Genomic DNA, 14,738 nt, shown 5'->3' with positions numbered 1-14,738 from the left:
TTTGGGCAAAAATCGACTGACCGACGGTCGGTCGGTAATATATTATTTAAATGGTCGGTCGGTTTCCATAAATAGAAACCGACAACATGTCGGTCGGTTGGGATTTCGGCCTAAAAGCCGACCCGGCCGACCGATAAACACCCCTATTACCAAGCATCAATCGTATCCTCGTCACAAATGATAACTAAAAAAAGGAATCCAAAAATAACTTAAAATGATGCCCTGTCAATTTTTTGTTAGATTGTAAATTGTGCAAAAGTCGTACATTAGTTAGGTTAGGAAAGAGAGTGATCATACTATATAGATACGACAATTATCCTGATACATTTAAGATGAAACAAAAAGCAAAGTCGCGAAGTTATGTCCAAAAACAGATTCTACGATGACTGATTTGGTCGATTCCATGAGATATTTCTAGTTATCTTGGATCTACAACAAATTGGTGCTTCGAGAAAGAGGAATAACACCACCTTCTTCATTTGGCTACTAGGGAGGAGAGGAAAAGACTTGTATTAGCATGCCGTAGGGTTCAACTTATAAGTCTCCTTACATAGACTTTGAACCAAAACCATAGGACATTATTTCTCTAATTAATTAGGAAAATTAAATAGTCATTTTTTATTTTCTTAATTAATATGTTCGCTCATTTGGGATATCTCATTAATTAATAATAAATCTATTTTTAAAAAATTAATAATAAATCTAATTTGTTATATTAAGCTAAATTAAACACTTTAATTCTAAATTAAATAATTAATCTTATTTAATTTTCTCCCAACTTATCGTCGGATAGGTCAATGAGCTAGTTAGTAGGAGACCTTATAGAGCTACGGTTATGAGCTCCATGGTCAACAATTGATTGATTAAACTTTTTAATTAATTAATTTTACCATTAACCCAAACTGACTCTACTATAGACAAAGGTTGATATTATCATTCACGCAGATGAGGTATGTCCACAAATATAATTATAACCACTCATATTATCCTTCACAAAGTGATTCATGGTCTCAGTTGGACGAAATTGTCGTTTTCCCTTGGTCCCAAATGTACGAAATTACTATTTTGTTCTTGATTATCTCATCTCTTGCTCCTTAAGTCTCATTGGAGAACTAATGAATTATCTTTCCATGATCTCATCATAGGTTAATCTTTCTTGAGCTATCAAGAAGGCAGATACTCTATTATCCAAGCCCTGATTAGAACGTTAAGGGAATCACTTATATACTCACTCAATAAGAAGAAGTACACACACTCACTTTCCAATATTGAGTGACGGTAAATTTTATATATCTCGTGTAAGAATGTTCCCAACTACCCAATTGAACATATGTTCCCAAAACAGTAGGTTTATTGGGCGTACACTTTGACCTTCACCCATGTGAATTCAAGAATACACATACATACTCAGAAGTTCACAACACAATTATGGTTAAGATTAAATGAGCATATAATAATCCTAGTGATATGTTTGCAATTTCTACGTCTTATAAGAAAATACAAAACACAACGCATTCTTATACAAAGTCATTGTGTATGATACTCCGACTCACATGTCTTCACATGAACGATTAAGACTAAAATATTTGTAACTTTTATAAAGTGGACCATGTCAATAGTAGTAACAAGATAAGGCACCCAACCTTATCTAAATACCCTAGACTTTTTTGGATTGCTACTTGAATATAATTCTCAGCTATGTCAACTACATATTGTTAAAGTTTACATTGGCAACTTTAGATTTTCATTAGATAGATAATATATATTGCACATGAAAATAATCAAATTATTTTATCTACAAATTACAGGTACAAAATTCCCTAAAATTTAATTTAGGAAATACTAGTTTAGGTCCGTCAATGATGAGAAGCACACAATGAAATACTAGCTTAGGTCGTCAATGATGAGAAGCACACAATGATTAAATGTTTGACAATGTTGTCAAACATTTAATCATAGTTAACGTCATAAAAAAACAGAAAAGAAAATCATCGTTAATTAATTGAGAAGTACAAAAATATAGTTTTTTTTTAATTATGGAGTTGTCAATTTTTCAATGATGATCCACCTGAAAATAGGTCCTAGATATTTTTCATTTAATTTCACAGCCTCCGAGCATGTTTACACTGAAAATCACTCCCATCTCAAAATGGTCCTGGCCATATTTTACTATGGAGAAATGACTCCAAAAAAATTTAAAATTACTCCAAAGTGATTTCCTGTAAATAATTTTGGAGGTAATTTTTTGGTCAAATAATTGGCCATCAATCGCTTAAGAAAAGAACCGTTGTTTGGGAGGTAATTTTGAATAACTTGATTATTCTAAAATCACTTTTCAAATAAAACATTAATAATTCAAAATGACTTTTTAACAGGGCAGAACCAAATATTAAAATATAATTTTGTTAAAATTTTTATAAAATTATTTATAATTAAATCACCGTCACTAAAATCATTCGTTCAAAAATCACTCACAAATATGTCTTTAGTATACATGACCACCCCTACCTCTAGAACTGGCAACATCAGAATTAGTAGAAAATGAATAGAGCCTATTTAGATCATGTCGCTCTATGTCTAACTCAGCTTTACTAGACCATAAATCATCCGTAGATTGATGGTCGGAATTATTGTCGACGGGAACAATTGGTTTCCTGATTCTCTCCCTTCTCCATTTGAGCTTCCTCATCCAATGTTTTACCAACTCTACTCCCAAATAAATGAATAGTGTTCCCATAATCCCTGCCACCACTGCCAGTATCACATTTGGAAGCCAATGTGTCCTATAATCTTGAGGCAAGATGAGCCATGTGGCCGACGTGAAAGCCATCGTCATAAATGCTAGAGACACCCACAATAGTTTATGGGTAATCTTAAGAAGCCGCAACAGTAGTCTTTTTTTGAAAGGGATGATGCTTACTAAAACTATCATAATACATAGAGATGTCATCATTGCGATGGTATTACTTATTATGAATACCTTGTAGCCTTTTGTTTTAGCGAATACTGCTTTTCCAATCAGTGGGCCGTCTTGGTGAACCCCACCAGGGGGGTTTATGCCCACAGAAAATGTAATTGTAGCAATCAAAGCTGCAACCAAAGTAACCGTGTTCCTTGCATTTTGCAATGCCTCCTTATACATATCGTGTTGCTTTTCCCGTCGAGAATGGTACTCATCCATTTTGCTGATTAGCACTTTCCACCGCTTTTGGCTAAGATGCTCTTGCCTCTCCAAGTTGTTTGAAACCACATACTCGTCTTTGTTCTCTTCTTGATCATCTTGTTCATCGTTAGCACGGATAACATTATTGCTCCCCAAATTTTCATGGTCAATCTTATCTTCTTCCTTCTCATTATGATCTAAGTCAGTCTTCTGCAAACCATCCTCCTCGAACAAATTTGGATCCAAAGAATGAACCCATTCCTGAACCAATTCCCCTTTGTTGCTAGTTGGAACAGTAGAATTCGTAAGTTCTATTTTTCTCTTTCCGCCCGCATTTTTCAACATATCTTCAAGAATTTGGAACTTCTCAATGTCAGTAGCAGCAAGGTTGTCGAGCATGTCAAGGGGTGTCAGCCCTTCCGTGTTCTGACGATTTATTGGCATTCTCATATTGATCAAGAACTTTACAAACTACAACATTTTATTCAAAAAGGCAAAACCACGTGATCAGAAACATATAATTCGAAAGTAGACTAAATATATGTAATAGCAGAGAAAGGTGAGGACTTTTGTAACCTTTACTCCTCCACACTGTGCTGCAACATGTAAAACAGTATTCCCATGGCGGTCGACGGAATGGATGAATGATTCATCTTCTTGGAAGAGTTGAGCGCAGTGGAAAAAAGTATGGAATTGGTCATACCGAACGGTGAGATGAAGAATTGGGTCTCCCTGTTGCGTACGATCCCCAAACAAGAAACGACTACGCTGCTCAAATAGTTGAAGAATGTGGGTGCGGCCGTTGATGGCTACCAAGTGCAAAGGCGTATACCCAGAGTTTGTGAATTTGCGAGGCATTTCAGTACCACGACGCAACAGAAACTCGACTACGTCCCAATGGCCGCTTAAACAAGCCCTGTGCAGACCAGATAACCCATCCTCGTCCACCATTGCACTCACTGGGAACTTGCTTACTATTTCTTTAACCACGCCTGCACCAAACCATCACGGCCTTTTACTAAATTTGCTGCAGTTTTACAACAAAAGAGACTAAAAACCAACATGCCCCGGCCCATGTTTTAGTCTCTAAGAAATTTTTTTCTTAATGATATCCACTTGCCAACACCCATATTTAACATTCACTGAGATGTGGATGACAAAATCCTAAAATGTACTTATAATTTGAAAACGTTTTTTTACACAATAATGAGGACTAAACCACCCCCACCACAACTTACCTCCAACCCCTGACAGCAAGAACGCATGCTGCCAAGATAAATTTTTGTCTTAATTTTCCAAAGTTTCAACAATTCTTCTAGAAACTAAAAAGTAGAAAACAGATGAAACTTTAGCACTTGTGTCCGGAGGTAAGTTTTGCTGAATCCCTCGTAAGAAAGCATATGATTGGTTAATCACAAGGTTGAGCCTTGAATTTGGAGGGTTGTTTTCAACAGATTTCTTATAAATTATATATGTACTCTCTAGACAAAAAATTAAAAGTTGAAAAGTTTGGAAATTTATTACCGAGGTGTCCTTGAGAGGCAGCCTCAAGAAAAGCAGCTGCATGGTCGAAGTTGGAGTAATTCAAAAGGATTTTGACAACTTCCACGTGACCAATAGTGCAGGCCATGAACAACAGGCTCTGATTTTGATGGGAACTTGCCAATAGATTCGTCTCCAGAAGCAGCACTAAGATTTCGCCTTCTCCTTCCCTACAAGCTTCGTGGAATGGAGTCTCTTTCTTCAGATTCTCCACCGCCGCAGATTCCGGCCACAGCCTCAGAATCTCCTTCACAAACTCCACGCGGCCATGCCTCACCGCCAAGTGCAGCGCCGTGTCGCCCGTCTCTTCTGATATCTGCTTCAGAATTTCAACATTCTCCCCCACCACCTTCTTGAAACATCTTTCCTGGTTCCATGTCACTGTCTGGAAAACCCTTGGATCCATTTTTTCCGATCCGGCGAATTCTAATAATTCACAACAAATTTATGTTTGTGCTGGGAAAGTGGGAGTGGGCTTTTATTGTTATTTTCCATCCATCATTGATACGCGTCTTACAAGTCAACCCACGAGGGCTGAATACATGACCAATAATGATGGTTCATGTTTTCCAATTTTCTATTTCTGTTCTGGGCTAGCGAAAAATGAAAAACAAAATTCAAGATTAGATGTGAAAATAATTGAAGTTAGAGAAGAAAAAAGATATATGAACAAGTATATAATGTTAATTCAGACGCAAAGATTTAATGATTAATCAAATAAAAATTAATTAACCTAGCTACCAACCCATTTGACTGTCATATTATATATAGTTCTTTACACATGAATATGCATATGAACCAATTGATTCAAAAGTCCAAACATAGTTAAAAGGAGATGGTGGGTGATTTCAATGTGAATTGAGTTAAATCCTTCTAGGTTTTTTGAAGCTCACCCACGTTTTTTTCTTATACGGGTTGTTCTACGTGCATGAAATTATTTTTTTTTTTCTGAAAAAAAAATGAAATATTAAATTCAATGTGTAGACAAATATGGTCAAAACAAGTGGTAGAAACTTCAACTAAAAAAGGCTAACACAACCAAATAGATAGATCTTTTCAATATAGCAATTGACATGTACTTCATTTTTTAGGATCGGAGGTTCGATCTCCCATATCTCAAAATTGTTGAAATAAAAAAAAAAAAACCAGATCCCAAACCCAAAAAAGTCTTTGGTAGGTCAATTTTCTCTTTCAATTTCGTTTATCCTAATATTTAATATGATTGTTTAGTTCACTTTGATGTATTTGATTCCATGGATTTTTGATTAATTGCTGTTCACTCCTATTATTATTTTGTATTAGTTACCTTTTTTTTTGTTTTCTTTTATTTTTAAACGGGACATATGTGCCTTAGGCCAGTTAATTATGCATATGCTTAGTCGTTATATATATAACTCTTTTAAAAGTTTCATATTAATTAAATTGGACAACTTTCTATAAGTATTTTATGGAGTCAATGTAAACATAATTCAATTGCTTAAAATACCTATCTGTGACCAAAATGGTGTGAATTCGAAACATTTTAGGAAAAAAATACTAATTAAAATCTCTATGGGAATGTTTCCTTCGAGAAGAGCCATTTTATATGTTAAATGCTTGGAATTATTGGGTCCACTAGTCAAATTGGAGACATTTTGAGATTAATTAAGAATATCAAATATCAATCACATATCGATTGGCGGCTAAACGACCTAATTAACGACAAAGTAATAAATTAGTATATAGCGATAGCAGGTTTAGTAATCAATAGTAATGGTCTATGTGTTGTCATGTTTTTCTTTGTCTAATTTTTAATGAAAATGGGAGAGAGAGTGAGAAAATTGAATGGGTCGTTGGTGAATGAAGGTCAAGCCACCCAAGAAAGACACATGAGTCGTTTGGTAATTATTTAATAGAATTGATTAAAGTGGTAGTTTGTTAAAATAGTTTATCAAAAATAAAAAGTTAGTTAAAATAGAAAATTATTATTTTACATAACTACATTTTTATTAATATGAAAGTGCTTAGAATTGTATAAATATAGTGAATTTTATTATTAAGGGGTGCTCCATAGCAAGGTTGAATTCAACTTAAAAGAAAAAAAAAAGAGATATTCATACAAAATTTATTTATTATATAAAAGTACGAGAAATTAGAAAAGAAAGTCGAGAAAGATATTAAAATATATATATAATGACCAATTGCATTATTATACTACTTTCCCCTTTTTGTTAGGTAGTCAAATAATATTAAAAAAATGAAAATAAGAAATTGATATATTAAAATAGGATCATTATAAATAAGAATACGTTTTTGACAGAGTTATTAACAATGAGATTTAGGGGAAAATCCAAATCTTTTCACATTAGTTTTTTTTTTCTCTTAAATAACCCAAAGCCAAGTCCATGATATTATTTTCCTTTTTTTTAGCGACAAGATATTATTTTCCTATTTATAAAAAGAAAGTTGAGGACGTACAACTTGGTATAATGTTGAATAAATTTTGACATTTTCTGTTTTGTATGTATGTATTAAATAATTAACATAGATTCAGTTCACATAATCATCATATTAATTTTTGCATAAGCAAGAATTACCGTTGAAAAGGTGGACTCTTTTCTTGTACCTCTGCTTTTACACTTTTTACCCCTTTTTTTCTTGATGCGGTAAAAAAGTTAAGAAAAGATAATTTTTTTAAAATTAAAACCTCTATACTATACTTGCCTAAATGCAAATATTATCTTGCAAAATTTTAATGATTATATATATATTTTTAAAAAATATTTGTAAACATAGCTCTTTTCTAGAAACTAATTGTGGATATCACAAATTTTTAAAAAAACTTTGATTAACTTAAATAATTGTAATGAGTGTGTTTTTACTTTATGTGATAATCATTTTTTTTAGAATAGTTTATGTGATAATCATTCATTTAACATCAATTAAAAATTAACCTAAATATTGATTAATTATATCATGACAATCACTAATTAAGTTATATATATGATTAACAGTTATGATCAATTTAACTATATATTGATTCTTTTTTAAAAGAAATTATATATTTATCATAACGCTTATTGTTTTACTTATATTTTAATTTTGCTATATTTGTAAATATTTTTCTTAATTGTTATTTTTAGAACATTTTATTCAAATTACGTTAAGTTTGCAAGTTGTAAATATTTATCCATCTAGTTTTGTCTAATTGGAATGGTACTTAGTGGCAAACGTGCTTGGAGCCTTGATGTATCATCTTGAGGTCTCAAATTTGAATCCTGTTATGGTCACCGTGTTGTTTAGCTCAAGCTGTTGAAGGATAAATTTTGGCTAATTACTAAATGTCACGTTACAAAATTAAAATTATATTTAGGACCAATGATGAAGTTACACGTGTCCTAAATTCATTTTAAAATCGATGAATCAAATTATGCCACGTGTCTCTCTTACGACCCTCCGATGAAATCAATTAATTAGATCAAAATCTATGAAGAGACGGGGCCCAAGCCCATATAAGACACTCTATAAATAGGGATGATCACCCCTCATTTGAGGCATTGAGAAGAAACTAGAAGAATTGAAGATTCAAAGCATTTAGAATCGTCTACAATCATTAAAGTCAAGCGAAGCCTCCAAAAACGATAGGCTTCTCTCCCCAAGCAATAATACTTGACGACGCCATCAAACTTCAAAATCTTCATCAAATCGACTGAAAAACTTCTCATGAAGAACTTCAACAAGCAAATAACTTCATCAACAAGACAAAGTCTTCGACAAGCTCAAAGCTGAAGACTTCAAAAATCCTGCTTCGACAAGCAACAAGCCGAAGGCATCGACATCATTGATTCAAGAACAAACTCACAAGCCCTTGAATGAAAGTTTACATTTAACGGAATTAATCAAAGATTATACATTAGATATTGTAACACCCACATACATAAATACAACACAAGTTTTCATCAATTCGAGTTTTCTCTTCTTATAATTTATCGTCGAACACAAGAATTGAGCTACACGACATCGATTATGAGAAATGAAAATAATATAACTTAATTGGTCAAATCTCCTCCCTCCTTGTTGTACTTAAAAAATTGTGGATATCATACTCGTAGAACTCAGGAAAAAAAGAAAACCACATTTTATTTTGAGAAATTATACTTAATGAGTCATATGAGAAACAATATTTCATAAATATCGAATGTATTATATATTTACAAAATCTAGATTTCTAGGTTTGAAATGACTTTTTTCCTCCAAATCACCCCCAATAATCATCGGCATGCACTATTAGATATTCATAAATAAATTAAATTTATCCAATCCATTAGTTTAAATTTTCGAGTTGAGTGATGGTTTATTTATTATTAAGTTGGTATCAGAGCGGGAGGTCATATGTTCATCTTGATACCACTCAAAATCTTAAGCTAATGGGTTGAGTAAATTTATCCGATTATATTTATTATTATATTTTAAAATGTACTCTTTCCTTGCAAATATTTACGTTTATGATTAAATGATTGTATTTTAATAAATAATTCAACCAATATAGAAACTCTATCCATGCAATTATTTTCCAAATAATTCAACTAATTACAAAAATATTCATGGAAATATCAAGATTTCCCGCTGGAATTTTTATCCAAACAATTTTCACATGATTTTTTATTGTTGCTCACCTAATTTAGTACTTCTACGCTGGAAATTTTAGTTCCCTTTTTTATCCGCGATATGAATTTGTTTATTTTTTCCGGCGGCTTCTTTTTTTTTTTTTTTCACCCACAATATTTCCAGCAGCTTATTTCTAATTTTTGGAGGATCTACTGTATTTAGGCAACTATAAAATGTTCGGTGACCTTTTAATTTTCCAGATACTTATCTTTTTTGGAGTGTATATATTATATTTCTAGTCGGCCTATGTTAGGTATATGCACATATACTCTACAAATAATATTCCATTACTGTTTTGTTTTACATGAACTTACTTATAAATTTTGTGATGTTAAATCATACATCAATGGTATTATTTTGTAGACAGTTTGTTGTGTTATAAATTATATGAAATTATATAGTATATAACCTAATAGTTTAGTATATACAAGTAAAAAATACAGCCATCGAAATCGAAAAATGATGACAGACATCTTATGGGATGGCATTGATATTGGAAAGGGAGTTCACACCTAGTTTGCTGGGACATCGTCTCCCTTTCAAAAGATCATAGAGGTTTTAGAGATTGGCAATGTCGGATGTACTAATACAGCCTTACTCACGAAATGGTTACGAAGATTTTCTCCTAGAAAAGAGACACTTTATGAGCTCTTCTGATATCTGTAAAATACTCCTCAGAGGCTTTCGACCCTTCCCCTCCCGCTGCAAATTTTGAAGCTCCAGATCCCATGGTTTCACATCATAAAATTTAAGGATTCTTTTTCTAGGGCACTCTAGTGGAGAGTGGGAAATGGCAGGGACACTCTCTTTTGGCACTGAACTTGGACTGGACACGCTCCTCTGAGACAGTTTTTTCCCCATTTATATGCTCTATAGGCAAGCGAGAGTTTATCGGTTTTTTATGCTTGGGATTCTGGCTCTTGGAATATTCGTCCGGGACGCCCCGTGATAGACAGAGAACTTACACTGTGGTCTAATATCTCGATAGCTTTTCCTTCTCCCTCTTTTGATGCCCCTCACTGGTCTCTATCCAACGAGGGTCTCTTTTCGGTAAAATCAATGAAAGCTAGCCTTCGACCTCTCAGCTGCACCACTCTCCGCCCAGACACTTCTCTAGGCTTTGGAAAACTCTTCTCCCAAAGAAGTGAATTTTATATCTGGTGCATCATCCATTTTGCTCTCAATACATAAGAAAAGCTTCAGGTTCGTTTACCATCTTTATACATCAGCCCGAATTGGTTCATTCTCTGCAAATTTGCTGCTGAATCATTGGACCATCTTCTGCTTTACTGTCTTTTCACAGCGACTATCTGGTCTCGCCTCCTTGAAGATTTTCAACCTCGCCCTTGCACTTCCAGGTCAAATTTACTTCTTCATCAGTGAAAATCTCTCCCTCCCGCTTATGAATTAGAGCAACATTCTGTGAAACAATGCTTTTGGTTCTCTACTCTGGCATAATTGGCTATTTGGCTGGAGCAAAACAACAGGACCTTTACAAACCCATCAAAATCTGTCTTAGGTCTATGTGAGAATATCAGTCCTCTAAAAAAATATTTGACAACTAATATAGAAAAATATTTTTTTTTCAAATTAATAAATTATCAATTTTTTAAAAAATAGGTCCAAAGTATTTTCCATTGAATTGCAGAGCTTCTGGGCATATTTATGGTGAAAATCACTCCCATTTCAAAATCATGATATTTTACAATGGTGAAGAAATGATTTTAAGAAAATTTAAAATTACTCCAAAGTGATTTCCTGTAAATAATTTGGGAGGTAATTTTTTTATCAAATAATCGGACAACAATCGCTTTAAGAAAAGAACCATTATTTGGGAGGTAATTTTGAATAACTTGACTATTCTAAAATCACTTTCCAAATAAAACATTAATATATCAAAAGTCACTTTTTAAGAGCGGTACCAAATATTCAAATAACTCTTTATTAAAATTTTAACAAAATTATTTATGATTAAATCATTCTCTCTAAAATCACTCACAAACATGTCTTTAATATACGTGACCACCGTGACCTCTCGAACTGGCAACATCGGAATTAGTAGAAAATGAATAGAGTCTACTTACATCACGTCGCTCTATGTCTAACTCAGCTTTACTAGACGATAGATCATCTATGGATTGATGGTCATAATTACTGCCGACCGGAACAATTGGCTTTCCGACTCTCTCCCTTTTGAATTTGATCTTCCTAATCCAATGCTTTACCAACTCTACTCCCAAATAAATGTATAGTGCTCCGATAATCCCTCCCACCACCACCAGTATCACATTCGGAAGCCAATGTGTCCTATAATCTTGAGGCAAGATGAGCCATGTGGCCGATGTGAAAGCCGTCGCCATGAATGCTAGAGACACCCACAACAGTTTATGGGTAATCTTGAGAAGTCGCAGTAATAGTCTTTTTTTGAAAGGGATGATGCTCACTAAAATGATCATAATACATAGAGATCTTACCATTGCGATGCTGTTGCTTGTTACGAATATCTTGTAGTCTTTTGTTTTGCCGAATACTGCTTTTCCAATCAGTGGGCCGTCTTGGTGAATCCCACCAGGGGGGCTTATGCCTGCAGAAAACGTAATTGTAGTAATCAAAGCTGCAACTAAAGTAACTGTGTTTCTTGCATTTTGCAATGCCTCCTTATACATATCGTGTTGTTTTTCCAGCCGAAAACGGTAGTTGTCCATTTTGCTGATTAGCACTTCCCGCCGCTTTTGGCTAAGATGCTTCTGCCTCTCCAAGGTATTTGAAACCACAGACCCGTCTTTGTTATGTTCTTGATCATTTTTTTCATCTTAGCATGGATAACATTATTGCTCCCCAAAGTTTCATGGTCAATCTTATCTTCTTCCTTCTCATCATGATTTAAGTCAGTCTTCTGCAAACCATCCTCCTCGAACAAATTTGGATCCAAAGATTGAACCCATTCCTGAACCAATTCCCCTTTGTTGCTAGTTGGAATAGTCGAATTCGTAAGTTGTATTTTTCTCTTTCCGCCGGCGTTTTTTAACATGTCTTCAAGAATTTGGAACTTCTTAATGTTAGTAGAAGCAAGGTTGTCGAGCATGTCTAGAGGTGTCAGCCCTTCCGTGTTCTGACGATTTATCGGCATTCTCATTTTATTGATCAAATATTTTACAAACTGCAACATTTTATTCAAAAAAAGGCAAAATAAACCACGTGATCAGAAACTATTAGATTAGTTAGTTACATATAATGTATTAGTTAATTTTATATGTAATTGCTTGTATACAGTTGGGTGGTCTATATATAGACCTGTCTTTTATGAATAAAGATATGCAAGTTTAATTTACTCTCTCCTCTAATAGAAACATATAATTAGAAACTAGACTAAACATATGTAATAGCAGAGAAAGGGTGAGGATTTTTGTAACCTTTACTCGTCCATACTCTGCTGCAACATGTAAAACAGTATTCCCATGGCGGTCGACATAATGGATGAATGATTCATCTTCATGGAAGTGTTAAGCGCAGAGGAGAAAAGTATTGAACTGGTTATACCGGATGGTGAGATGAAGAATTGGGTCTCCCTGTTGCGTACGATCCACAAACAAGAAACGATTATACTGCAGAAACAGTTGAAGAATGTGGGTGTGTCCGTTGATGGCAACCAAGTGCAACGGCGTATACCCAGAGTTTGTGTATTTGCGAGCCATTCCATCACCATGACTCAACAGAAACCTTACTACGTCCAAATGGCCGCTTAAACAAGCCCTGTGCAGACCAGGTAACCCATCCCCGTCCGCCTTTCTAACCACTGGGAACTTCCTTACTATTTCGTTAACCACGCCTGCACTCAACCACATTTAAACAACATCGCATGCTGACAAGATAGGAGTTCAACATTGAAAAATAAATAAAAACATTACAAAAAAAGAAAAAGAATCCTTAAATTAATTTTGTTATTTGTTCTTGTAGTCCAGGAAGTTTCAATACTACCTTTAATTTTTCACAGATGCAGTTTAAACAAACATAGATTAATATTTTAAATAAAAAATTAGCATAAATAAAATTTGAAACCGCCAGACTCTTAATTTTTTTTATTGATGGAGAGTTCATCCTCCCTTTTTTAAAAAAATCTATTTGACATGTCTGTAGCAAGGTCGAAACATAGGATTCTAGACCAGTGGCATTACCTCTCGCGGGTATTCAAGCGAAGGCCGGAGAAGGGAGGGGAGGAGAACACAGTTTTCCAAAGTTTCAACAATTTTTCCAAAAATTAAAAAGTAGAACATATATGAATCTACTTTAGCACGTGTCTGGGAAAGTTTTGATCAGTTCCTCGTAAGAAAATTTGGAGCCTTGAATTTGGAGAGTTGTTTTCAACAAATCTTGGTAAGATTACAACAGACAGAAAATTAAAAGTTGAAAAGTTAGGAAATTTATTACCCAGGTGTCCTTGATAGGCAGCGTCAAGAAAAGCAGCGACAGGGTCGAAGTCGGAGTGGTTGATCCCGCTCTGATTCAAAAGGATTTTGACAACATCCACGTGACCAAGGGTGCAGGCCAGCACCAAGGGGCTCTCATGTTTATGGTAACTCGCCCATAGATTCGTCTCCAGAAGCAGCTCTAAGATTTGGGCTGCTCCTTCCCTGCAAGCTTCGTGGAATGGGGTCTCATGCTTCAGATTCTCCACCACCGCAGCTTCTGGCCACACCCTCAGGATCTCCTTCACAAACTCCATGCGGCCGTGCCTCACCGCCAGGTGCAGCGCCGTGTCGCCCGTCTCTTCTGATCTCTGCTTCACTATTTCACTCCCATTCTTGCCCACCAGCTTCTTGAAACGCCTTTCCTTGTTCTTTGTCACTGCCTCGAAAACCCTTGGATCCATTTTTTCCTCTCTTTTCTATTTTTTTTTCCAGAGCTTTCAACTTGAAAACTAATTTATATACATGGGGTAAAATTCACTCAAATAACTTCAAAAGTTTTTGAAAGGTACAAACGACTCGCTCCTCTTAAAATGTGTCAACTTAACATTAATGATGTGTCAGAGAAGATGAAAGGACCAAAATTCCTTAATTATAAAACATAATCACTGGAAAAAATCTTGGCGGGATCATATTAATTCACGTCCTGGAATTATTTAATTCACAACAACCATTGTCCTGGAATTATTTAATTCACAACAACCATTGCCCTTAATTTTGCTGCTTTTGATTTCTTCTTAAGATTGGACTATATTTAAAAAGCAATTTTATTGTTTTGTTTCATTTTATTTTGAAACAGGTTGTCATTTTTAAATTTAGTTTCGTATTTCAGCATGATTCTTTTAAGGATGATTTTCTGACCGAGTTTCATAAGAAACGATGAACCTCAGGCGAGATTTCATAGGTTTCGCCCGAAGTCA

At 34.5% G+C, this 14,738-nt stretch overlaps 4 protein-coding genes across 5 annotated transcripts; all 4 read right to left on the bottom strand.

Moving 5' to 3' along the window:
• Positions 1-2,460: 2,460 nt before the first annotated feature.
• On the bottom strand, positions 2,461-4,198 carry LOC148209468 (uncharacterized). Its single transcript, XM_088128063.1, has one exon. The coding sequence runs from the start codon at positions 3,611-3,613 to the stop codon at positions 2,486-2,488; it is 1,128 nt and encodes a 375-aa protein (XP_087984189.1). The 5' UTR covers positions 3,614-4,198; the 3' UTR covers positions 2,461-2,485.
• Positions 3,671-5,111, bottom strand: LOC111021084 (uncharacterized). The gene is made up of 2 exons (XM_022297930.2): positions 4,688-5,111; positions 3,671-4,155 (listed from the first exon to the last, which is right to left on the bottom strand). The coding sequence occupies exons 1-2, from the start codon at positions 5,109-5,111 to the stop codon at positions 3,671-3,673; spliced, it is 909 nt and encodes a 302-aa protein (XP_022153622.2).
• A 6,250-nt stretch (positions 5,112-11,361) lies between these two features.
• LOC148209467 (ankyrin repeat-containing protein ITN1-like) lies at positions 11,362-12,057 on the bottom strand. Its single transcript, XM_088127988.1, has one exon. The coding sequence runs from the start codon at positions 12,055-12,057 to the stop codon at positions 11,362-11,364; it is 696 nt and encodes a 231-aa protein (XP_087984114.1).
• Positions 12,055-14,261, bottom strand: LOC111021086 (uncharacterized). 2 transcript variants are annotated; one of them, XR_015792588.1, is made up of 3 exons: positions 13,781-14,261; positions 12,766-13,181; positions 12,055-12,512 (listed from the first exon to the last, which is right to left on the bottom strand). XR_015792588.1 is itself a non-coding variant. In XM_088126909.1 (2 exons), exons 1-2 carry the CDS (start codon positions 14,220-14,222, stop codon positions 12,856-12,858), a joined length of 768 nt encoding a protein of 255 aa, XP_087983035.1. In that variant the 5' UTR covers positions 14,223-14,261; the 3' UTR covers positions 12,652-12,855. The 2 variants fall into 2 exon arrangements, 1 of the variants encoding a protein (XP_087983035.1); XM_088126909.1 differs by lacking the exon at positions 12,055-12,512 and having other exon boundaries at positions 12,652-13,181.
• Between the last annotated feature and the right edge of the window lie 477 nt (positions 14,262-14,738).

The sequence above is a fragment of the Momordica charantia genome (assembly GCF_013281855.1).
Source record: "Momordica charantia cultivar OHB3-1 chromosome 8 unlocalized genomic scaffold, Mcharantia_2.0 BLBB01000008.1, whole genome shotgun sequence".
In the NCBI taxonomy this organism is placed as follows: Eukaryota; Viridiplantae; Streptophyta; class Magnoliopsida; order Cucurbitales; family Cucurbitaceae; genus Momordica; species Momordica charantia.
The sequence above is the reverse complement of the archived record's forward strand: the minus strand, read 5'-3'. Positions and strand labels throughout refer to the sequence as shown.